The sequence below is a fragment of the Garra rufa genome, chromosome 11 (assembly GCF_049309525.1).
Source record: "Garra rufa chromosome 11, GarRuf1.0, whole genome shotgun sequence".
Classification (NCBI taxonomy): Eukaryota; Metazoa; Chordata; class Actinopteri; order Cypriniformes; family Cyprinidae; genus Garra; species Garra rufa.
The window spans coordinates 27,783,990-27,808,252 of record NC_133371.1 but is presented as its reverse complement, the minus strand read 5'-3'; the positions used below and the strand labels follow the sequence as shown (position 1 = coordinate 27,808,252).

The window sequence follows — 24,263 nt, the reverse complement described above, 5'->3', positions numbered from 1 at the left end:
GAACAGGCTCATTTTTATAAATTCAGCTATTATTTTATCTATTTCAACTATTCTATCTTATTCAGGTCAGTACTATATAAAAAAATATGCATTTTGTACAGTATGATCCCTCTTATTTTGGTAAAATAATTAACAGTTTGCAGATTCTGCAAGGTGTATGTAAACTTTTGACCTCAACTGTATATAATGCACATGCAGCACTTCATTAGCAGCAAGCCTTTCCTTTGCTGGATTTGTGTTTTCATGTGAGAGAGAATGAGCAGAAAAAACGATTCGGTGTGATAGGAGAGAGGTATAGTGAGAGTGAGCGAGCGTCTGCGTGCGTACGGGATAAAAGGAGAGAAAAGAGAGCGAAATAGAGAGAAAGCCAAAGGGGAAGGGAGTGAGATGTGCTGGAGTTGCTAAAGGCTTGCGAGAGGTCACACTAATGTGTGTCACCCGGCTCTATGTATGTGTGTGTTCTGCTGGAAACAGCAGTAATTGGGCCCTGCTTCATCGCCTGCGTGCCTGCCTGACTGAAGCATCTCAGCGGGGCTCTGTCGCCATCACCTTAGCAACCGGCCACTCTGCTGCAGGACCCCACCCTCCGCCCGTGCCGCATCTGCGAGATGAAATATTTAGTGTGCACGTTTTGCAGCCAGAGCGGCCTCTCTCACTCCCTCTCTCTCTTTCGCATGCGCGCTGTATTTTCGTCTTGCTTTTCTGCGTCTCCTCCTCCGGTTGGCTCCGGAGACGGAGATCCAGGCAAATCGGTAAGAGCCGGGGACCTCCCACACACCCACTGCCTGTAGCACCCACTCTCCCCTGGGCAGACTGCATGGCTGTGATGCCTCCCCAGACCTCCCCCGCTCAGCTGCCCTGCCTCAGCTCCAACGGTCACCCAGACTGTCATAAGAGGGGCTATTTCTGTGCAGGCATGACGTGTAGGGGTGGCTCGATGTGTGGGAAAGCTTCTCTGCAATGCTCTCCAACCTTATAGAGAGATGTGAAGAGTAGGCTGTTTATGCTCCGCAGAGACGCTTTTCTCTGTCAGCGCATAAACCCTTAGCACGCCGCGCGGCGTTGGGAAGCCATTATCAGCTAAATCATGAGCTGCAATGAGAGGCAAATACGTAACGGTTGTCTTTTTGTAGACTAGTGATCCTCTAAAGGTGGTTTTCTAAATCTGCGCTCTTTTAAAGCTGAAACATATTATGTAGTGACAGGAGTGACACTACTGCATCAGTATACTTTCATGAACGTGCGTCAAAGACACACGGAAGAGATGAAATTGTTAAATAAAGTAATTATTTTTGTTTTCTTTTTGCACAAAAAGTATTCTCGTAGCTTTATAACATTACAGTTGAACCACTGTCACACTGTCACTGTGACTATTTTAACAATGTTCTTACTACCTTTCTGGGCCTTGAACGTGGTAGTTTCATTGCTGTCTATGGAGGGTCAGAAATCTCTCAGATTTCATCAAAAAGCTTGTCTGTAGTGACACTAAATTGAAAATAATGTTTTCAGACAGGTTTACATTGGTCAGAGTGTTACTTCACATTGATCTTCAAACAAACAGCTCTTTGAGGTTCATTTAAAATGACTAACTTGCTTAAGCAATCATCTGAGTGAATAGTTTGGTCACATGAAATGAGACAAAGTCTTTGTCATTTTTATTTATTGAGCATGTTTTACTGTGTTTTTTAATATTTATGTATTTATTTGATCATAATTTTACATATTTGTGATATGTGTCTATTATTATTTTATTTCATTATCTTGTATCTAAATATTGAGCTGGAATGACAAAGTATTGAAAAAACATTAAAAAAATATATAAAAATAGATTTAAAAATATTAACAGTAGTATTTAAAGGTTTGGGTTTAGTAAGAACTCTTACGCTCACTAAACAGTCTCTTATGCTCAGCAAGTTTGCATTTATTTGATCAAAAATACAGTAAAAAACAGTAATAGTACAAACAATTATTACAATTTGAAATAACTGTTTTCTATTTGAAAATATGTTCAAATGTAATTTATTCCTGCGATGGCAAATGTGAATTTTCTGCAGCCATTGTTCCAGTTTTCACTGTCACATGTTCCTTTGGAAATCATTATAAAAAGCTATTTTGGTGAAACATTTATTATTATTGTCAAAATTGAAAACAGTTGTGTTACTTAATGTTTTTGTGAAATGTTTCTTTCAGGATTCTTTAATAAATATAAAGTTCAAAAGTACAGCATTTATTTTAAATACAAAAAATATAAATATTATTACTGTCACATTTGATTAATTTAATGCACCCTTGCTGAATACAAATACAAATATTACATTATTTAATTTTTTTTTTAAAAGAATTAAAATTTTCAAATATACAGTCGAGTCAACCCAAAAATTATTCAGACAACGGATATAATTTTTTATATTTTTTTACTAGTGGGTGCAGGACACTATAGTTCATTTATGTAAGTGAGATAGCAAAATAAAGTAAACTGTAACATATCATACCCAAAAAGTCTTCATACAGTGGACTATGAGTAAAATTGATTTTTTTAAAAATTGGACCAAAAATTTTATTTTTTAATTTTTTTTTTTCAATTCGTGACACTTTGACCTGACCAAGTTTTGTTACATAACTTTCTATCAAAGTTATCTGACATTATCAAGATGAATTTGTTCTGACACAGTTTAACTCTTGAGTTCTAGTCATATTTTATTACCATTTTTAAACCATAGCAAAAAAACTGTGATTATGTGAGAATTGTTGACGCTGTCTGAATAAATTTTGGTTTGACTGTAGCAAATTTGTACTATATTTTACCTTTAAATTTCTTTTTATCTGAAATTACACATCCATATTTGACACCCTCGGGAGGTTTAAATCAAGTCAACATGGTCATTAAATTCAACTCCCCCTCCTGCTCTTTTTGACACATAGATCCCTGGAGCTGTTTTTCGCGAGCAGCCAGAACAACAAGCTCCTCTACGGAGAGCCACCGAAGTCGCCCCGTGCCAGCCGCAAGTTCTCCTCCCCGCCTCCGTTGGCCATCACCAAGACCTCGTCCCCCAACCGCCGCCGCAAACTGTCCCTCAACATCCCCATCATCACCGGTGGGAAGGCTCTGGACCTGGCTGCCCTTAGCTGTTCCTCCAATGGCTATGCAAGCATGTACTCCACCATGTCCCCTTTCAGCAAGACCACGCTGGACATCAACAAGCTCTACGTGTCCAGCCCCATCACCAGCAAGATTCCTGACGAGGGCGAAAGCAAGGCAGACAAGGCTGATGAGGTTTCGCTGTGCAAACAGGGTGAGCTCACACTGCAAATTAATTCACCATTTCAATAACACAGCATAAACTAAAAACACAGTGCTTTAGTTGTAAAAAATATATTCTTAACTGAATATTTGAATATGTGACCCTGGACCACAAAACCAGTCATAAGGTTAAATTTTACAAAACTGAGATATATACATCATATGAAAGCTCAATAAATAAGCTTGGGTTGTTTTTAGGGCTGTCTAATCGATTAATCGCGGTTAATCGTGAATTTCTTAAATATATACGGGTCAAAGACGAAAAAGGGTTTAAGCATAAAAACAATAAGTGTAATACTGCTTTAAATTGTTGTTGTTTTTCCACAAAAATATGAAACATTTTCTTTTTAATTTAATAGCATTTTTGTTTTTTTTCTGAGCAAAACATAAATATAATAAATTTTTCCCTAATTTCCAGAAAATACTCACTAAAATGTCATTCAGTATAACAATCTTGTCAGGCATATTTACAACAAAAATCAATTTATGACATATTAAGAGAAGAATTACTTTGACCCCAAATACTAATTAGTTTTAATACTACTTTTTTTTTTTTTTTTTTTTAATTTGCCATTATCCTAGGTTTTGCCCATTTTTAGTAGAATTTTTTTACTAATTTAAAATTTCATATGCTCCCTTATTTTTTTTTAATAAATTTTAATATGTACAAGTCAAAATAAGCATGTTGTTTGAATTTTTACATAAATATTGTTTACAACTGAATGACAGTGTAACATTATTTCAACCAAATTTAGACATTTTATTCACCAAAAACTTATTTGAAACTATAAAAGTAGACACTTTACTTACATTTAATGTGCTTTCTTTGGAGATAAAACCACTTTTGTACATTTCTTTTGACTTGGACATCTCAATGTCTTTGACCCATACATGTACTGTATGTGTGTATTTATATATACATATATACACATTATTTCTTAAATATATACAGGTCAAAGACAAAAAAGGGTTTAAGCATAAAAACAATAAGTGTAATACTGCTTTAAATTGTTGTTTTTCCCCCAAAAAAAAAAAAAAGTTTTCTGTTTAATTTAATTGCATTTTTGTTTTTGTTTTTCTGAGCAAAACATAAATATAATCAATTTTTTCCTAATTTAAAGAAGATACTCACTAAAATGTCATTCAGTATAACAATCTTGTCAGGCATATTTACAACAAAAATCAATTTATGACATATTAAAAGACAAATTGTTTTCACCCCAAATACTAATTAGTTTTAATTCTACTTTTTTTTTTTTTTTTTTTTTTTTTTGGCCATTATCCTAGGTTTTGCCCATTTTTTTGGTAGAATTTTTTACTAATTTAAAATTTCATATGCTCCCTTATTTTTTTATACATTTTAATATGCACAAGTCAAAATAAGCATGTTGTTTGAATTTTTACATAAATATTGTGTAACACTGAATGACAGTGTAACATTATTTCAACCAAATTTAGACATTTTATTCACCAAAAACTTATTTGAAACCTTAAAAGTAGACACTTTACTTACATTTAATGTTTCTATGGACAAAAAAAAAAAAAAAATATATATATATATGTAATAAATATATAATAATACATATATACACTTTATACACATATATATGTAAACACAAAACTTTTATTTTGGATGCGATTAATCACGATTAATCGATTTACCAACCTTAGCTGTTTTGGGTGTTTGATATGTTATACACATGAATAATTGTAATGCCTATGGCATGTTTTTTTCTAGATGTTTCGGTGAGGGAGGAAAGCGACAACGACCAGATCCAGAGTGACGAGGCAGAGGCTGAAGTGTCGCCCACCAAGTCACCCACCACTCCCAAAAACGTCAAATGCAAAAACTCCTCAGGTAGAAGACACTCTGTCCTAGACTTCCCTGCCATGTTGTTATCGCTCACTGACATGAAAACCAGAGCACCTGCATCTCACGCTGACAAGCCACCTGCACCCTTCAGACCAGCCAAATGTTGCATTTATCAATGGCTCAAAATGGCAGACTGTTTTGAGAAACAAAGTGTTTAATTCAAAGGTCCAGTAGAATTAGATTTTTTTAGCTATATTTAAAAACGTCAAGCTCCTTCACATTTTGTATGTGAGATCGAGGTCGTTGTATTCTATTCTCTTTTCTCTCACGTGTCGTTCATGTTTTAAAGCACACGCTGTATCTGTAAAGGTCTGAAGTGATCCTGAGGACGTAGATGGAAGCCTCGCAAGACACGATTCATGCGAAATCTCATTAATTCTGTAGGTTTAAAAAAAAAAAAGCTCAGGGAAACGCCAAAGGAGGCGTGAGTAGGTGTTTGGAAAACTTGTGCCATAGCAACCATTAGCATGTATTCTCTCTGCCACCCCGGTTACTGGGTTTGTTTGAGTGCGGTCGATGCACTGCAACAATTCCGTCTCCTTGCTTTTAAAACTAAATTAAATGAGGGTTCAAAGGTCAACGATGACCCCATTGTTTCATACCTCTGACGCAGTGTTCCCATCAAGGCAGTAGAAGAATAAAGCATGTTTCGTGTACCCTTAGGTTTTTTTTATGAACCTCATCTGAAGCACGCAACAACAAACTTGTTTTCTTTAAAACGCTGCTTTTGTTATTCTCTGAGAGTGTATTTGAGACATACATCTTAGTGAAATGATGAGCTATTTTTAGTCTCAACCATCTTGAGAACCAGAGCCCTGCCTATTGTCTTGATGAAGACGCAGTCTGCGTTTTTATGTCTCGGACCGCCACCTGCTGGATGCTTCGATGCACTACAACATTGCAGCAGCATCACTTTTATGCTCCAAAAGACATTTTTCATATGATAACATGATGCATTATCTTGTGGAAAGTGCTTGCAAGTACAAAACTAACAGTATGGAAATAAGTGCTTATTTTGGTCCTGCTGACAGTCGCAGTCGCTTTTGTTTAACAGTCGTTGGGTGCAGTAGATATTTGTGACATTTACATATGTCATCATCGGAGGCTTATCCATTGTGGAGATAATGTCACTGCCTCCATTATTTCTGCATGAGTCCAGCTTGTCTTGTTTCACACCTGCTGTACCCTTAAAAAGGAAGCACTCTGAAACACTGTAAATTCACATTTACTGAATATTTGCCTGGGTTTTTGAGTTTTAGATACATCACTTTTATATTCTTCATTCACATCTGAACTTAATTCAGCTTAAATTTCTTAGTGTACAGATTTGAACTTTGTATTTTAGATCATTTGAAGCTTGTTTTATATATTTAATTTTACATTTTTGTCCATTTTTATGGATAGAAATATATAAAAAAAATAGAAAATCTTGAAATATTTAATATTGATTTTTGAAAATCATAAACAGCATTAGTATAATGAGCTATATTACTGGTTCGTTAAAATTTCAGTAATATTATATTAATAATTCAGCTTAAATATGTTACTGTACAGGTTTAAACTTTGTTTTGTAGATAATTTTAGGCTTAATTGTATGGAAGCCCGTTTCTGCCACTTAATAATAATAAAAAAAGGTCATTGCAAAATTTTATCTGACAATTCTGAGAAAAAAGAGACAAAATAAAAAGTTGAAATAATAATCATTTTTTTAATATTAAGTGCCAGAAATGAGCTTCCATACAATTAAGCCTAAAATGATCTACAAAACAAAGTTTAAACATGTTTTTTTATCTCACAAGTTTGACTTTTTTTAATCAAAATTGCAAGTTTATATCTCAGTTTTGACTTTATAACATGTAATTATGAGTTAATAAGTGGCAATACTGAAAACATATATTTTTCCCCTCAGAATTGGACTTTATAATATGCAATTGTGAGTTTATATCTCACAATTATGAGAAACAAAGTCAGAATTACAAGAAAAAAATATCCTGTGTTCTTATCTCAGAATTCTGACTTTATAACCTGCAATTGCGAGTTTATATCATGAAATTCTACTATATCAAAAAATGTCAGTATCGCACCTTTTTATCTCACAGTTCTGACTTTATAACTCGCAATTGCGAAATGATATCAATTCTGAGAAAAAAGTCAGAATTGCGAGAAAAAAAGGTAAAAATTTGAGAGAAAAAGTCACAATTACCTTTTTTTTTTAATTCAGTGGCAATACTGGCTTCCATATAATTGTGCTGTTCACTTCTATTACTTGTAAAACATCTTTTTGTCTTTTTGCTCCCAGAGTTGGACTTTGGAATTTGCAATTGCGAGTTTATATCATGGAATTCTGAGAAAAAAAGTCAGAATTGCACCTTTTTATCTTACAGTTCTGACTTTATAACTTGCAACCGCAAATTTATATCAATTCTGAGAAAAAAGTCAGAATTGCGAGTTTGTAGTATGGAATTCTGAGGAAAAAAAAGTCAGAATTGCGAGAAAAAAGGTCAAATTTTAAGATAAAAAGTCACAATTACCTTTTTTTTTAATTCAGCAGCAATACTGGCTTCCATATAATTGTGCTGTTCACTTCTATTACTTGTAAAACATCTAAATATTGAGAAAATCTCCTTTAAAGTTGTGCAAATAAAGTTCTTAGCAATGCATTACTAATTACTAATCAAAAATTAAATTTTGATATATTTATGGTAGGACATTTACAAAATATTTTCATGGAATGTGAGCTTTACTCAATATCCTACTGATTTTGGGCATAAATAAAATTATTATGACCCATACAATGTATTGCTGTAAATATATAAAATGCTGATATAATGTTGATCAAAATGATATTTACTAGTTTAATTCTGAAATGAAATCGAAATGAACTTTGTATTAACCTCTAAACATGCATTTGACAAGTGTGCGTGCTGTCTGTCCTTCACTCTGGGCAGAATTCTCTCTGTTCTCGTACAATAATGGCATGGTGATGTCGTCCTGTCGGGAGCTGGATAACAACCGTAGCGCCTTGTCTGCCGCTTCTGCCTTCGCCATTGCCACTGCAGGTGCCAACGAGGGCACGCCGACCAAGGAGAAGTACCGTCGCATGTCTCTGGCAAGCACAGGTAGGATTCAGCAATCTGTTTCAATCTCTCATAGGCTGTGGATATTTGTTGCCTGGCAGAAGAGGGATTAATGTGAATTTTGATTGGTTATCAGGGTTCCCCACGGATCAGAGGAACGGAGATAAGGAGTTTGTGATTCGCCGAGCAGCAACTAACAGAGTTCTCAATGTCCTCAGGCACTGGGTGTCCAAACACTCGCAGGTGAGATGGAGTAAACATTATACACTCCTAAAAAAATAAAAGGGTTTTGCAATGCCATAAAAGAACCATTGCGGGTTCCCAAAGAACCTTTCAGCGATAAATTCTTAAAATAAACATTTGTTTTTGCATAACCCATGTATTGTGTGTATGTTTGCAGGACTTTGAAACCAACACTGAGCTCAAAATGAAAGTGATTAGTTTCCTGGAGGAAGTGATGCATGATCCTGAACTTCTGACCCAAGAAAGGAAAGCTGCTGCCAACATCATAAGGTGAGTAGAGTCTGTCTACACCAGTGTGTTGCAATAGCTTGATTATCTTGTCCTGCAGTATTTCTGTAATCTGATAAACTTCTGTTTATCTAGATGAATCAGTCTTTTTTTTTTTTTTTTTTGGACAGGACGTTGACACAGGAGGATCCTGGTGACAATCAGATCTGTCTGGAGGAGGTGCTGCAGATGGTGAGTGGGGAGATTCTGGGTCATCCTCCAAATTACTCAGCATTCATTGCTAAAATGATCAGAACTTACCAATACATTTGAACTACTGTTCAAGTTTGTGGTCAGTAAGATTGTAAAAGGGATAGTTCACTCAAAAATGAAAATTCTGTCATTAATTACTCACCCTCATGTCGTTCCAAACTTTTGTTCATCTTCAAAAAACAAGTGAACAAGTGAGCTTTCCTGCATAGACAGCCACACAAATACCACGTTCAAGGTCCAGAGTTAGTAGGGACATTGATAAAGTAGTCCATGTTACATCAGTGGTTCAGTTGTAATTTTATGAAGCTATGACAATAGTTTTTCTGCGCAAAGAAAACAAAAATAACAAATTTAATCAACAAATTTCTTGGATTTCATAAAAAATATCTTAATTTCTGTTCTGAAGATCAACGAAAGTCTTTCGGGTTTGGAACAACATGAGGATAAGTCTTGTGTGGGGTCCTGGAATATTTGAAACCCTTGGGCTCAAAAAGGTTGAGAACCATGTTATCTTCAGGAAATACACTGTATTTTAATGTTGTTTTGTAATCATTTTCTCAGCAAAACTAAGAGATAAGGGCCAGATTTACTAAGCTTGAACCAGCACAAACCGTTTTTTAACTAGGGCTGGGAATCCCCAAAAAAAGAATTGATTCTTCTGATGGAAGGCTGCATATCTAGGCTGCTGCATCATCAAACGTCGCTGAATGTCATTTCACGAAAATAAACTAAATGATAATAAGTCAGATAATTTTAACGAATCATTTCATTAAAATAATTCAGTTATTTTACGATGTAACTTTGCTAATGTTGTCTACATTTTTGAGCACTGCACGTCAAAACACTGTAGATCATGGCGTGATCGAGGGTCTTGGCTTATTTCCATCTTAAATAAAATACTTTTTTTAACCTTTCTATCATAATTTCTGAAAGAAAACACTGAGAGCACCTATCATTTAGTTAATTTTGTGCAAAGTATACGGTTAAAGTAAACATCATTCAGCTGAACTGTGCACATTTATTTACTTCAAATCTTGTTCCATTCTGAGCTGAGCTGTGGGCTATGACTAATTTTATAGGCAATACAGACAAAATTACATTTTAAAGTCAATCAGAGCTACAGAAATGTATTGTAATTTTCACAAATAAAGCTTTATATTATGAGAAGCCTACTTTCTACGACCTTTGGTGAAATTAGCTTCCTCCAATCTAAAAAACAAGAATAGAAAACAACAGTGAGGTATCGATTCTTTGCTATGAAAATAGTACTGTCAGGATTTACTGAAGATGCACAGTGACCTTATTGAATATGAATTTGTAGGAGTTTCCCTTTCAGATGCAAAATGAATGGAGAAGAGTATTAAAATGTGATTTACTAATGTTTGTGCTCGTGAAATTACTAGTATTTGCGCCATTATTTATCACCAAAAAAGCAAAAATCAGTCAATAATTTGCGCTGATCTTGGTAGATCGTGCTGGTCATTATGGAAGCAATCTGGCTGTGTCTGTGTTCTTTAATGTGCACATTGTTTGCACGGCCGCTGCTGGCCAAATGGGTGCCCAAAGCCGAAATTTACTTTTGTGCCCCCTCCCCCAAATATTACAGAAGTAAAAATAACATAATAAAAAAACACCTACAATAGGGGCCAAAATAGAACTTTATTCAAATAAAAGTAAATACATAAATAAATTGTATCATTTATAACAATGTTATTTAATGACACTATATGGTCATTATTAATTAATTAATATAAATAATTGCCTCTGTGTTTTAACATAATGCATTTTAAGTCATTTTGTTTACTTAGATCTGCTTGTATTCATATTAAGAAAGATGTGTTAGTCGTGACATTATTACCGACATTAAAACACATTATTAACGTCGACAGAATAAAATAAAGTTTCACAGGATTATGAACGTACCTGAAAGTGATGCACGGGCTTCATCTTGGGCCTTTTTTTTTTTCTGTCGTTTCTCGGCGCTGGACTGTTGATGTCTCTTTCCAGGACCAGGCATTTTGTTCATCAATTATTATCATCATTTTTGGCCAAATAACAGGCCGTAAACAGAGGTGAGGGCGCGTCGTGGCGCAGATGCTGCGTGTCATCACGTGTGCTTACTAGCCTACTCTGCGTTTACCGTAAAATGCAAAAAAATGTTTATATTTTTGTTTATTTGTATATGTATATTATTAAATTTATTATTATAATATATAAAAACTATTTTTTGAGCAGCTGGGATGGTGCCCCCCTGGGAGTTTGTGCCCTACGCAGACTGCGTACTCTGCATTTAGGGAGCGGCGGTACTGATTGTTTGTAAATCACACAGAATTTCCCCTCCCATCGGTGCTTTTATGGAATTGCGCTTTATTGCTAATGTGCCCTGTTTAGTAAATCTGGCCCTTAGAAAGAGTTAGAGAACATGTAAAGAACTTTACAGTGTCTTAACGGGTTCGTTGGCTGCGTCCGAAATCGCATACTACCCTACTATATAGTACGCGAAAAACAGTAAGCGAGGCGAGTAGTATGTCCGAATTCATAGTATTCGAAATTCAGTAGGCGAGAAGTACCCGGATGACCTACTGCTTCCGCCAGAATTCTGTAGTACGCATACCATGGACGCTTTCCTATCCCATGAGGCTCCGCGGGAGGAGGCGTCATATTCGAAAAATGGCGGAAAGTGGAGACGCGCATAGATATATATACGTAGGTGCCTCATCGGACCGCTCCAAGCACGTAGATGCGGAACGGTCCACTTGACGTCATTCACCATATAGTAGGTTTGCCAACGACTGTGCAGGACTGTGGCATTTCGAATATTCAGTGATTTACTATGGTCAGTTACATAGATCTATGGGTGAATGACGTCAAGTGGACCGCAGTGAAATGGCGGACGGCTTACGTATAAACGGCCCATAGAAACAGTCGCTAATGAGGCATCTACATATATATATATCTATGGAGACGCGGCTCTTTTCAAGTGTAAATGTTGTGATGACGCAAGACAAGTGACAACATCAATATGGCGGATGTAGTACGTCCGAATTCCATTCATACTACCCACATTCATACTATATAGAACGTACTGTTTTAACGGTCGGGTAGTACGTTTAAATTTAAATGTAGTACCTACTTAAGTAGTATGCGATTTCGGACGCAGCCTTTGTATTCTTTATAAAACGGTTAGTTCCATTCCTCAATTCTTATTGGTCAGCAGCTGTGTCGTATTCATGATACGGCACGGCTATGACCGCTTCACTCAACGGTTTTGTGTATCATTGAACCTCCTTAGCAACCACCCTTAGCAACGTAAACAAAGCTTTAGCAGTTAGGGACTACTTTTTACAGCGGAAGGCAGTTAATGATTTTACTTTATGAAAACGTACAATCTAATATATATATATATAAATTAATATATATTTTTGATATTAATATTTTTATTGTGTGGAAACCGTTTTATAAAAGCAATAAGGTACTTGAGGCCGTGCTGTATCGTGAATAAATCACGGCTGAAGGGACTGCAGGCACTCCGCTTCGCGTCGTGCCTAACAACGCCCTTCAGCCGTGATTTATTCACGATACAGCACGGCCTCTCGTACCTTATTGCTTAAATATAGCACCTCAAACACCCTAAAGAATGCTGAAAAAACTGCTAAAGAATCAATTTGTAATGTTACTTTTTTACTTTTTGAAAATGTTTGGCTTGTAGCGTACATTCCAGAACTCCTCTTCTGTGTCAGATTATATTATAGTGTATAGTGTATTTAACCATTTACAAGGTGTGTAAACTTTGTTGAAATTCATTATTCAGTATCTCATCTAACTAATCGATTTGTTATATAGGCGGAAGGAGGAAAGTCAGAGCCTTTCGAGAATCATTCAGCTCTGGAGATCGCAGAACAGCTCACCTTGCTGGACCACCTTGTTTTCAAAGTCATACCATATGAGTGAGTATGATTATATTTCAATGTATAGTTTTTTTTTAAGTAAAAATTAGTAATTAGAGAGTAAACAGATGAAAAAAATGAAAATTATTTCATTTATATGCATACTGTAATGTGAGGACGTGACAACAGAGTTGGAGGATCCACGTGCATGCTTTATTAGACAAGGCGTAGTCATACAGGCAGAGTCAAACACCAGCAAACAATATTATCCAAGGCAGAGGCAAAAGAGTAATCCATAAACAGGCAATGGTCAGGGCAGGCAGCAAACAATCACAGAAAACAAGGTAACAGTCCAGGAGGTCAAAAGGCAAAACTAGGAAAACATGGAACACACAGAAACTAGGGTGGCTAGGAATAAACAATAGCAATGTGTGTGATAGTGTCCAACTTATATAGTCCTCCTGATAAGGAAACAGGAACAGTCTGAGATTATGCTGCCTTCATGTGCTATCGTAATTATGGTAAATACCAAAATCCGACATCGAAATTGTACATGAACACCCACTCACGTTGTAATTTCCACTGGAAAGCTCGAATTTTTTTATGACACCCGAGCTGCCGAGATGGGATAAACTTTGACCTTTCAACATGGCGGACAGCAACGAAACTATACTGAATGGTAGCATTGCATGATGTTAAAAGTTCTCTGCTGTTTAGTTGGTTAGTTTGTAGCCCCCATAATGCTGGGGCATAAAGAATTTTAATAACGTCGCTATTTAAACGTAGTGTTGTCTTTAAAAATACCGTTAAGAGAAGATGCTAGCTCGTCGGGGCTCGCCTCCAGTAGGGTGCAGTGCAGTACAGTGTTCTGAAGGAGGCAATTTTCTCATGTTATTTTATTCGGTCTGTTTTACCAAAGTATCATGTGAGGACAAATTCCGAGTCCGCCATGTTTCTCTTCACTACGACAACAAAAGCACCTGAACACGACACACTGGTATTTTCCACTTCACAAGTGGAAAGCATAATCTTTCCCATATCACATGAAGGCAGCATCAGTTCCTGGGCAGGGGTTATGGGAAATTGAGTCTGGCAAAGGTATAGGATTGAGTGCCCTCTAGAGGTGCTCAGTTCTGAGGTCAAAAGTTTACACCCCCCTTTCAGAATCTGCAAAATGTTAATTATTTTACCAAAATAAGAGATGTTATTGTTTATTTAGTACTGATCTGAATAAGATATTTCACATAAAAGAGTTTACACATAGTTTACAAGAGAAAATAATAGTTGAATTTATAAAAATGACCCTGTTCAGAAGTTTACATCCTCTTGATTCTTAAAACTGTTCTTACCTGAATGATCCACAGCTGTGTGTGTTTTTTGTTGTTTTTGTTGTTGTTTAGTGATAGAGTCCCTTGTTTGCCCTAAACAGTTAAAGCATTTCAGAAAAATCCTTCAGGTCCCGCAAATTATTTGGTTTTCCAGCAGAGCCGAGGGTGAAAACTTTTGAACACAAATTTAAATTTGCCCTTATGTTCGTCCCCCCACTCTTAATACGTGGTTTTTCCTTTTCTAGGGCATCAGTGAGTGTTTGAACCTTCTCTAATAGTTGCAGATGAGTTCCTCAGTTGTCCTCAGTGTGGAAAGATGGATCTCAAAATCATACTGTCATTGTTGGAAAGGGTTAAAATACACAAAAATGTTGAAAAACCAAAGAATGTGTGGGACCTGAAGAACAGCAGGCAGTTTAACTGTTCAGGACAAACAAGGGACTCATGAACACCTATCACTAAACAGAAAAACAACTATGGATCATTCAGGTAACACAGTATTAATAATCAAGGAGAAACACTGTTTTTCCTCACAAATGTGTTTATTGTCATGAACAGGGAGTTTTTTGGTCAAGGATGGATGAAGAACGACAAAAATGAGAAGACACCTTACATCATGAAAACGACAAAACACTTCAATGATGTAAGTGTTCAGTGTCAAAATATTCGGTCCTAGTTAAGTGCGAAGTTGTTGCAGTGTATTTGTTCCAAATGAAGCATACTAAATATAATGTTGATATGTTTCTTTTAAAGATCAGTAACCTGATCGCTACAGAGATCCTGAACAGCGAAGATGTGAATGTACGGGTAGCAGTGATAGAGAAGTGGGTGGCGGTGGCCGATATCTGCCGTTGTCTCCATAACTACAATGCCGTGCTGGAAATCACCTCATCCCTCAATCGCAGCTCCGTCTTCCGTCTGAAGAAGACCTGGCTCAAAGTGTCCAAACAGGTGTGGAACTGTCAAATAAAACCTTGTTAAAATTATAAAAAAATAAATAGACTAAAGTAGGACCGGTGCAGTTTAAGGCAATAAAAGAATATTTCCTTGACTCCTGTTGATTCAGTATTGATTAACTGCTATTTGATGTTGTGATCTGAAAACATTTAACACACTTTATCATTTAATTTAAATCAAAGACTAAAACAGTCATCGACAAGCTGCAGAAGTTGGTCTCATCTGAAGGAAGATTCAAGAACCTCAGAGAGGCCTTAAAAAAGTAGGTGTTTCTTAGCAAGTCAGTACTTATTGCTATAATTTCAAGTCAGACTTTTGTATTTGATCATGTAAGTTATACATTTTGTTTTGTCATAGCATTTGGTTATGATAAAATGATACAGCTTTTAAAAAAATGGGTATGGCTAACACTGCATTTTTTCTAATATTTCTGCTAGTTGTGACCCTCCCTGTGTGCCATATTTGGGAATGTACCTCACTGATTTGGCCTTTATTGAGGAGGGGACGCCCAACTACACAGAAGACAACCTGGTCAACTTTTCCAAAATGAGAATGGTGTGTCTTTTTATATGCATTTCTTTAATGCATGTGTGGAAAAGTTATAGATCTAATTTTGTTAGCATATTTCTTCATTTTACAGATTTCCCATATCATCCGAGAAATCAGGCAGTTTCAGCAAACGGCATACAAGATTGATTACCAGCCAAAGGTATTGAACTAATGTTGGCTTATTCTGATGTAGGCTTTCATGATCAACATGCACTAGTACTAGTAAAATTTGTGGTTGTTAAGTTTGCTATGTTTCATTCTGTACATAATCATATTCAAATTAAAAACAGTTAGAGCTTAGCTGTAAGGCCCAACACAATGCAAAAACACATCACGCTAGCTCTATAAATTTATTTAATCACCAAATCTATTTGACTTCAGAAATTCTAACCTTCACTAACATTAACATTGCTTTACTGAAAAATAAAGGCAAAACAAAATGGTACCAACTTGATTGCATTTACAAGAATATTTTCTTTTTTTCTACACTTTCACAATCTTAATTTAATTTGTTCTTAAAGGGATAGTTCACCCAAAAAATTTAAATTTTGTCATCAATTATTCACCCTCATGATGTTTCAAACCCAAAAGACCTTCGTTCATCTTCGGAACCAGTGTTAATTTCAATCAATGACAATTTTTCACTGACGAAAATGAGACAGTTACAAAACAAGAGCTAATTTTGAATGACAAAAACTATGAAGAAAATCTACTGACGTTTTTATCAACTAATAAAAACTAGATAAAAATGTTAAGGAGGGACGAGTTTGGAAGAGATTCATTTAGAACGAATCTGCAGCATTCACACTGCACCAGAGTTCGTTTGGAAGCGGACCGAGACCTATCTTTTTAGTGGTCTCAGCCCGCTTGTTTGGTGCGCACCAGGGTTCGGATGGCAGCATTCACACTGCACCAGAGTTGTTTTGGTAGCAGACCGAGACCCATCTTTTTAGTGGTCTCAGTCCGCTTGTTTGGTGCGCACCAGGGTTCGGATGGCAGCATTCACACCGCACCAGAGTTCTTTTGGTAGTGGACCGAGGCCCATCTATTTAGTGGTCTCAGTCCGCTTGTTTGGTGCGCACCAGGGTTCGGATGGCAGCATTCACACCGCACCAGAGTTGTTTTGGTAGCGGACCGAGACCCATCTTTTTAGTGGTCTTGGCTTGGATGGCAGCGTTCACACTTACTCAAACGAACCACTAACTGAGCAATCACACCAGGGTTCGTTTGGAAGCGGACCGAGGCCCATCTATTTAGTGGTCTCAGTCCGCTTGTTTGGTGCGCACCAGGGTTCGGATGGCAGCATTCACACCGCACCAGAGTTTTTTTGGTAGTGGACCGAGGCCCATCTATTTAGTGGTCTCAGTCCGCTTGTTTGGTGCGCACCAGGGTTCGGATGGCAGCATTCACACCGCACCAGAGTTCTTTTGGTAGCGGACCGAGGGCCATCTATTTAGTGGTCTCAGTCCGCTTGTTTGGTGCGCACCAGGGTTCGGATGGCAGCATTCACACCGCACCAGAGTTTTTTTGGTAGCGGACCGAGGCCCATCTATTTAGTGGTCTCAGTCCGCTTGTTTGGTGCGCATCAGGGTTCGGATGGCAGCATTCACACCGCACCAGAGTTCTTTTGGTAGTGGACCGAGGCCCATCTATTTAGTGGTCTCAGTCCACTTGTTTGGTGCGCATCAGGGTTCGGATGGCAGCATTCACACCGCACCAGAGTTTTTTTGGTAGTGGACCGAGGCCCATCTATTTAGTGGTCTCAGTCCGCTTGTTTGGTGCGCATCAGGGTTCGGATGGCAGCATTCACACCGCACCAGAGTTCTTTTGGTAGCGGACCGAGGCCCATCTATTTAGTGGTCTCAGTCCACTTGTTTGGTGCGCACCAGGGTTCGGATGGCAGCATTCACACCGCACCAGAGTTCTTTCGGTAGTGGACCGAGGCCCATCTATTTAGTGGTCTTGGCTTGGATGGCAGCGTTCACACTTACTCAAACGAACCACACTAACTGAGCAATCACACCAGGGTTCGTTTGGAAGTGGACCGAGACCTATCTATTTAGTGGTCTCAGTCCGCTTGTTTGGTGCGCACCAGGGTTCAGATGGCAGCATTCACACCGCACCAGAGTTTTTTTGGTAGTGGACCGAGGCCCATCTATTTAGTGGTCTCAGTCCGCTTGTTTGGTGAGCACCAGGGTTTGGATGGCAGCATTCACACCGCACCAGAGTTCTTTTGGTAGCGGACCGAGGCCCATCTATTTAGTGGTCTCAGTCCACTTGTTTGGTGCGCACCAGGGTTCGGATGGCAGCATTCACACCGCACCAGAGTTCTTTCGGTAGTGGACCGAGGCCCATCTATTTAGTGGTCTTGGCTTGGATGGCAGCGTTCACACTTACTCAAACGAACCACACTAACTGAGCAATCACACCAGGGTTCGTTTGGAAGCGGACCGAGACCTATCTATTTAGTGGTCTCAGTCCGCTTGTTTGGTGCGCACCAGGGTTCGGATGGCAGCATTCACACCGCACCAGAGTTGTTTTGGTAGCGGACCGAGACCCATCTTTTTAGTGGTCTTGGCTTGGATGGCAGCGTTCACACTTACTCAAACGAACCACTAACTGAGCAATCACACCAGGGTTCGTTTGGAAGCGGACCGAGACCTATCTATTTAGTGGTCTCAGTCCGCTTGTTTGGTGCGCACCAGGGTTCGGATGGCAGCATTCACACCGCACCAGAGTTTTTTTGGTAGTGGACCGAGGCCCATCTATTTAGTGGTCTCAGTCCGCTTGTTTGGTGCGCACCAGGGTTCGGATGGCAGCATTCACACCGCACCAGAGTTTTTTTGGTAGTGGACCGAGGCCCATCTATTTAGTGGTCTCAGTCCGCTTGTTTGGTGCGCATCAGGGTTCGGATGGCAGCATTCACACCGCACCAGAGTTCTTTTGGTAGTGGACCGAGGCCCATCTATTTAGTGGTCTCAGTCCACTTGTTTGGTGCGCATCAGGGTTCGGATGGCAGCATTCACACCGCACCAGAGTTTTTTTGGTAGTGGACCGAGGCCCATCTATTTAGTGGTCTCAGTCCGCTTGTTTGGTGCGCATCAGGGTTCGGATGGCAGCATTCACACCGCACCAGAGTTCTTTTGGTAGCGGACCGAGGCCCATCTATTTAGTGGTCTCAGTCCACTTGTTTGGTGCGCACCAGGGTTCGGATGGCAGCATTCACACCGCACCAGAGTTCTTTCGGTAGTGGACCGAGGCCCATCTATTTAGTGGTCTTGGCTTGGATGGCAGCGTTCACACTTACTCAAACGAACCACACTAACTGAGCAATCACACCAGGGTTCGTTTGGAAGTGGACCGAGACCTATCTATTTAGTGGTCTCAGTCCGCTTGTTTGGTGCGCACCAGGGTTCAGATGGCAGCATTCACACCGCACCAGAGTTTTTTTGGTAGTGGACCGAGGCCCATCTATTTAGTGGTCTCAGTCCGCTTGTTTGGTGAGCACCAGGGTTTGGATGGCAGCATTCACACCGCACCAGAGTTCTTTTGGTAGCGGACCGAGGCCCATCTATTTAGTGGTCTCAGTCCACTTGTTTGGTGCGCACCAGGGTTCGGATGGCAGCATTCACACCGCACCAGAGTTCTTTCGGTAGTGGACCGAGGCCCATCTATTTAGTGGTCTTGGCTTGGATGGCAGCGTTCACACTTACTCAAACGAACCACACTAACTGAGCAATCACACCAGGGTTCGTTTGGAAGCGGACCGAGACCTATCTATTTAGTGGTCTCAGTCCGCTTGTTTGGTGCGCACCAGGGTTCGGATGGCAGCGTTCACACTGCACCAGAGTTCTTTTGGTAGCAGACCGAGACCCATCTTTTTAGTGGTCTTGGTTTGGATGGCAGCGTTCACACTTACTCAAACGAACCGTACTAACTGAGCAATCGCACCAGGGTTCGTTTGGAAGCAGACGAGACCTATCTATTTAGCGGTCTCAGTCCGCTTGTTTGGTGCGCATCAGGGTTCGGATGGCAGCATTCACACCGCACCAGAGTTCTTTTGGTAGTGGACCGAGGCCCATCTATTTAGTGGTCTCAGTCCGCTTGTTTGGTGAGCACCAGGGTTCGGATGGCAGCATTCACACCGCACCAGAGTTGTTTTGGTAGCGGACCGAGACCCATCTTTTTAGTGGTCTTGGCTTGGATGGCAGCGTTCACACTTACTCAAACGAACCACACTAACTGAGCAATCACACCAGGGTTCGTTTGGAAGCAGACCGAGACCTATCTATTTAGTGGTCTCAGTCCGCTTGTTTGGTGCGCACCAGGGTTCAGATGGCAGCATTCACACCGCACCAGAGTTTTTTTGGTAGTGGACCGAGGCCCATCTATTTAGTGGTCTCAGTCCGCTTGTTTGGTGCGCACCAGGGTTTGGATGGCAGCATTCACACCGCACCAGAGTTCTTTTGGTAGCGGACCGAGGGCCATCTATTTAGTGGTCTCAGTCCACTTGTTTGGTGCGCACCAGGATTCGGATGGCAGCATTCACACCGCACCAGAGTTCTTTCGGTAGTGGACCGAGGCCCATCTATTTAGTGGTCTTGGCTTGGATGGCAGCGTTCACACTTACTCAAACGAACCACACTAACTGAGCAATCACACCAGGGTTCGTTTGGAAGCGGACCGAGACCTATCTATTTAGTGGTCTCAGTCCGCTTGTTTGGTGCGCACCAGGGTTCGGATGGCAGCGTTCACACTGCACCAGAGTTCTTTTGGTAGCAGACCGAGACCCATCTTTTTAGTGGTCTTGGTTTGGATGGCAGCGTTCACACTTACTCAAACGAACCGTACTAACTGAGCAATCGCACCAGGGTTCGTTTGGAAGCAGACGAGACCTATCTATTTAGTGGTCTCAGTCCGCTTGTTTGGTGCGCTCCAGGGTTCGGATGGCAGCATTCACACTTTCTCAAATGCACCGCACTAACAAAGCAATCGCACCAGAACCAAACATGACAAGTGTGAACGCACCCTAAGACTAAATAAAAATTTACTGTCAAAATTAACACTGTTCAGAACACAAACTAAGCAACCAAACTACCATGCTCAAGTCCAAAGAAAGGTAGTAAGGATATTGTTAAAATAGTCCATGTGACATCAGTGGTTCAACCGTAATGTTATGAAGCCATGAGAATACTTTTTGTATGTTTCGAAGATAAACAAAGGTCTTACGGATTTGAAACGACATGAGGGTATGTTGTTAATGACAGAATTTTCATTTTTGCGTGACCTATCCTTTTATTTTGCATTGGTGGTTCCATGAAGAACATCACTGGACAAAAGGTTCTTTATAGTGAAAAAAACAGGTTCTTTAGATTTTGAACAAAAAAAATCACACTTAAAAAAAGTGGTTCTTTTAAGAGCTGCTCACTGAAAAGCTCTTTGGTGAACCTAAAATTGTTCTTCTGTAGCACTGCTACAAAAAAAAAACTTATTGGAATCTAGAGTGTAGGGAACTTTGAGAATTGACCCACGGTTGTATTAAAGAATCACATATTCGATATGAAACTGACACCGCGTTTGTCTTTCAGGCAGCACTGTATTTACTGGACGGAAGCTCAGTGATGGATGAAGAAGGCCTGTATGAAGCCTCTCTCAGAATTGAGCCTAAAGTACCCAACTGAGAGAGGCTCCGCCTAACATCGACACAATGTACAGACACCACGCTCTCTACAGTATACATCCATGTGTTCTGTTACGTAACATGATTATTACTCCTGGATGTGTTTCCTTGTTTTTAGTCGTAACCAAATGTTGCCTAATTGTTTCAGATCTTTCACCAAGAACTTGTTGATTTCAGCCTCTGTTCTTTAGGGAATCATATTTGTTTCCAAATCCAAGTAGGATATAATCCTAGTTCAAGGTGTGGTTGTTTTTTTTAATTGATCAGGCTCATCCACATCACCTCAATGAAATATAAAAGGATGGCAGGAGCATTTTGAAATTTTAATAGATGCATGTAACTAATTTACAGTATATGCATACCATGTAGCAATGTGGAAAGCAGATATATTACTGTATACAACCAAGCATATAGAAACACTTATACTGTTATACTATTATATTCCATGTCACTGTACTTAGCAGAACTCAACAGCATTTTACATCTATTTGTTGCGATAATTAACATCCGTCCGTTGATTTCTCAAGGGGTTGGTTGGACATGCCTAAACTGCCATGACATTTTTTTAACAGTTTTGGCATGACTTAATTAAACCAGACAGTGAATTGGTAATTATATTCCATTAAAAAGACATAGGATGCGTCTCCTATTGGCCAATAAGAATTTTGATCTATTCTTGCATGCAAAATTTATTTTGCAGAAAATAAAAAAAATCCTCAGCCCTAAATTATACTACTTCTTCATAAAAAGAAGCAAGATTGGCATATTTATTTTTGAAACTGGTTGTTTCGTGATTGTTTACCCATGTAATGTTTCTGTTGCTCACAGCCACATTTCTTAGCAGTTCTGGGTTCAACACTATCCTTCTACACCAGATTATCCAGCTATTGTACATTTACAGACAATCTATGTCCTTCTTGCTGTTCCAGTGATTGTGGAACGTGACTGAATATCACTTTGTAAAATGCATTGTCGTATACGAGTATGATCAAAAGTGAATGACCTTCCCGCTTGCAGCATACAAAGGGTATTTTTGTAGTCCTAGAATAAAGACGTAGGGTTCTGCATCCTTACCTAAAAAAGAAAGAACAAAAAAAAAAAAAAACGACCGTAGAAACATTTTTGTACAAACATTGTCAACTCGCCACACAGAAAAGTATTCTGTATATTTTGTACATGCAGCCCTATGTATTTCTTAACATGTACTAGTTTAAAGCACACCTCTTTAAAGCGTTGTATCCTATGCTTACACACTCAATGCTATATGATTTGTGATTTTGAAACCATGATCTAGAGGTAGAGGACTTTAAAGTGTTTTTGCATATACTGTAATCCTGTCTATAATCATTCTCTTAGCAGGAATATAGTAATGTAGTGCTTATTCTGTGAATATTTGTATGTATTTTTACTATGTACAGTCTGGAAACACACTAAACGCTCATGTGGCAGGCATGCAACACTGTATCAGCCAGAAACTTTAAAAAGGATAAAATATATATACATATATACATATATATATACATATATATATATATATATATATATATATATATATATATATATATATATATATATATATATGTAGATCTATATACATACTGTATACACATCTATGTGCACATACTCTTATAAATGATATATAAACATACAAACAAACATTTTGCTGTTAGCAATACCCAGTGGTATGAGAATTATCTTTCAACCCTTAAGTTTATTTCCACGGCTTGGGAAATATTTCCAGTTTTTGTACAAAAAAGAAAAAAGAAATGAACAGAAAAGAAAAGAAAAAGAAAGAAAATTAAATAAACTGTATGTTTCCTGATTACCTCTTGCTAATAAATCTATTCTATCTCAGGGGGACATTGCTTCCTTGTATGTGGTTTTTGTCATGCTCACTTCATTTGTTTTAAAACGGCGGGCTTTTAGCATTTACATTTATGCTTTTAGCAAACAGTATTTGTTTGCTCTTATATTATACTGTCTTATATTTGTATGTATGCAAATTTTACCCAAGGGAACACATTTCTAGTAGTTGTGCAGTTACTTTCTAGTATTGTATTTTCAGAACGTTTTGTCCTCTCCCTAAATTTGTCACTACAGAAACAGTAATAATAATTTTTAAACAAGGGTTATTTTAACCTTTTTAAATTTTGGTTACATTTACATTGTAAATATATTTTTTTGCTATTTTATTAAATTTTTTCTGAGGTAAATCAATAACAATCACATTTTTAACAATATTTCAAGTGTGATTTATGAGATTTGTTGTATTTTGAATCCAATTTTTCTTTTTAAAAGGCACAAAGTTGATCACACTGATTTCAAAGTTAAGGATTCATTAGTTTGAATATACATTGAATCATAACATCTTAGTTGATAATTCAGTATACTTTATTTTTGACAAAACATCCCATGTTTTGGTTGTGACAGTACTGCACAATTTTAGTGACAGTAATGCTTTGGTAGCGACCACATTACATTACAGAATTTTAACTTACATACTAAAAACACTACTAAAACATACTTAAATACTAAAAATTTGCATAACTGTGCTAAGATTTAGCTTATTTCCTGCAAATAATGGATTATGTGTTCCCTTTTATCACTATCGAAACGATGACATGTTTCAGTCAGGATAAATAATGACAATTTTAGATACTTTTGAACCTAGCTTAAAGATGCTAATCAGCACATGATTACCCTGCTGAAAAAACAAACAAACAGCTAAAACCAGCATAGGCTGGTTGGTTTAAGTTGGAAGTAGCTGGTTTTAGCTGATCTCCCAACCCAGGCTGATCAGGCTGGTTTTAGCTGGTGGTTTCCCAGCCTGGCCAGGCTGAAAAAGTGGCCAAAACCCTTTTAAAACCAGCCTGCTGACCAGCTATGAC

The 24,263-nt window shown here is 38.4% G+C and overlaps 1 protein-coding gene across 1 annotated transcript in view; it reads left to right on the top strand.

Moving 5' to 3' along the window:
* LOC141345465 (ras-specific guanine nucleotide-releasing factor 1) overlaps positions 1 to 23,235 on the top strand; it is a 69,114-nt gene extending 45,879 nt beyond the window's left edge. Inside the window, exons 15-27 of the mRNA XM_073850317.1 lie at positions 2,923 to 3,293; positions 5,040 to 5,159; positions 8,123 to 8,293; positions 8,388 to 8,494; positions 8,652 to 8,764; positions 8,893 to 8,953; positions 12,818 to 12,921; positions 14,748 to 14,832; positions 14,943 to 15,140; positions 15,329 to 15,408; positions 15,584 to 15,701; positions 15,787 to 15,855; positions 21,284 to 23,235. Coding sequence (XP_073706418.1) covers positions 2,923 to 3,293; positions 5,040 to 5,159; positions 8,123 to 8,293; positions 8,388 to 8,494; positions 8,652 to 8,764; positions 8,893 to 8,953; positions 12,818 to 12,921; positions 14,748 to 14,832; positions 14,943 to 15,140; positions 15,329 to 15,408; positions 15,584 to 15,701; positions 15,787 to 15,855; positions 21,284 to 21,376 — 1,690 coding nt within the window. The 3' untranslated portion in view covers positions 21,377 to 23,235. The remainder of the gene's footprint in view (positions 1 to 2,922; positions 3,294 to 5,039; positions 5,160 to 8,122; positions 8,294 to 8,387; positions 8,495 to 8,651; positions 8,765 to 8,892; positions 8,954 to 12,817; positions 12,922 to 14,747; positions 14,833 to 14,942; positions 15,141 to 15,328; positions 15,409 to 15,583; positions 15,702 to 15,786; positions 15,856 to 21,283) is intronic.
* Positions 23,236 to 24,263: the final 1,028 nt, after the last annotated feature.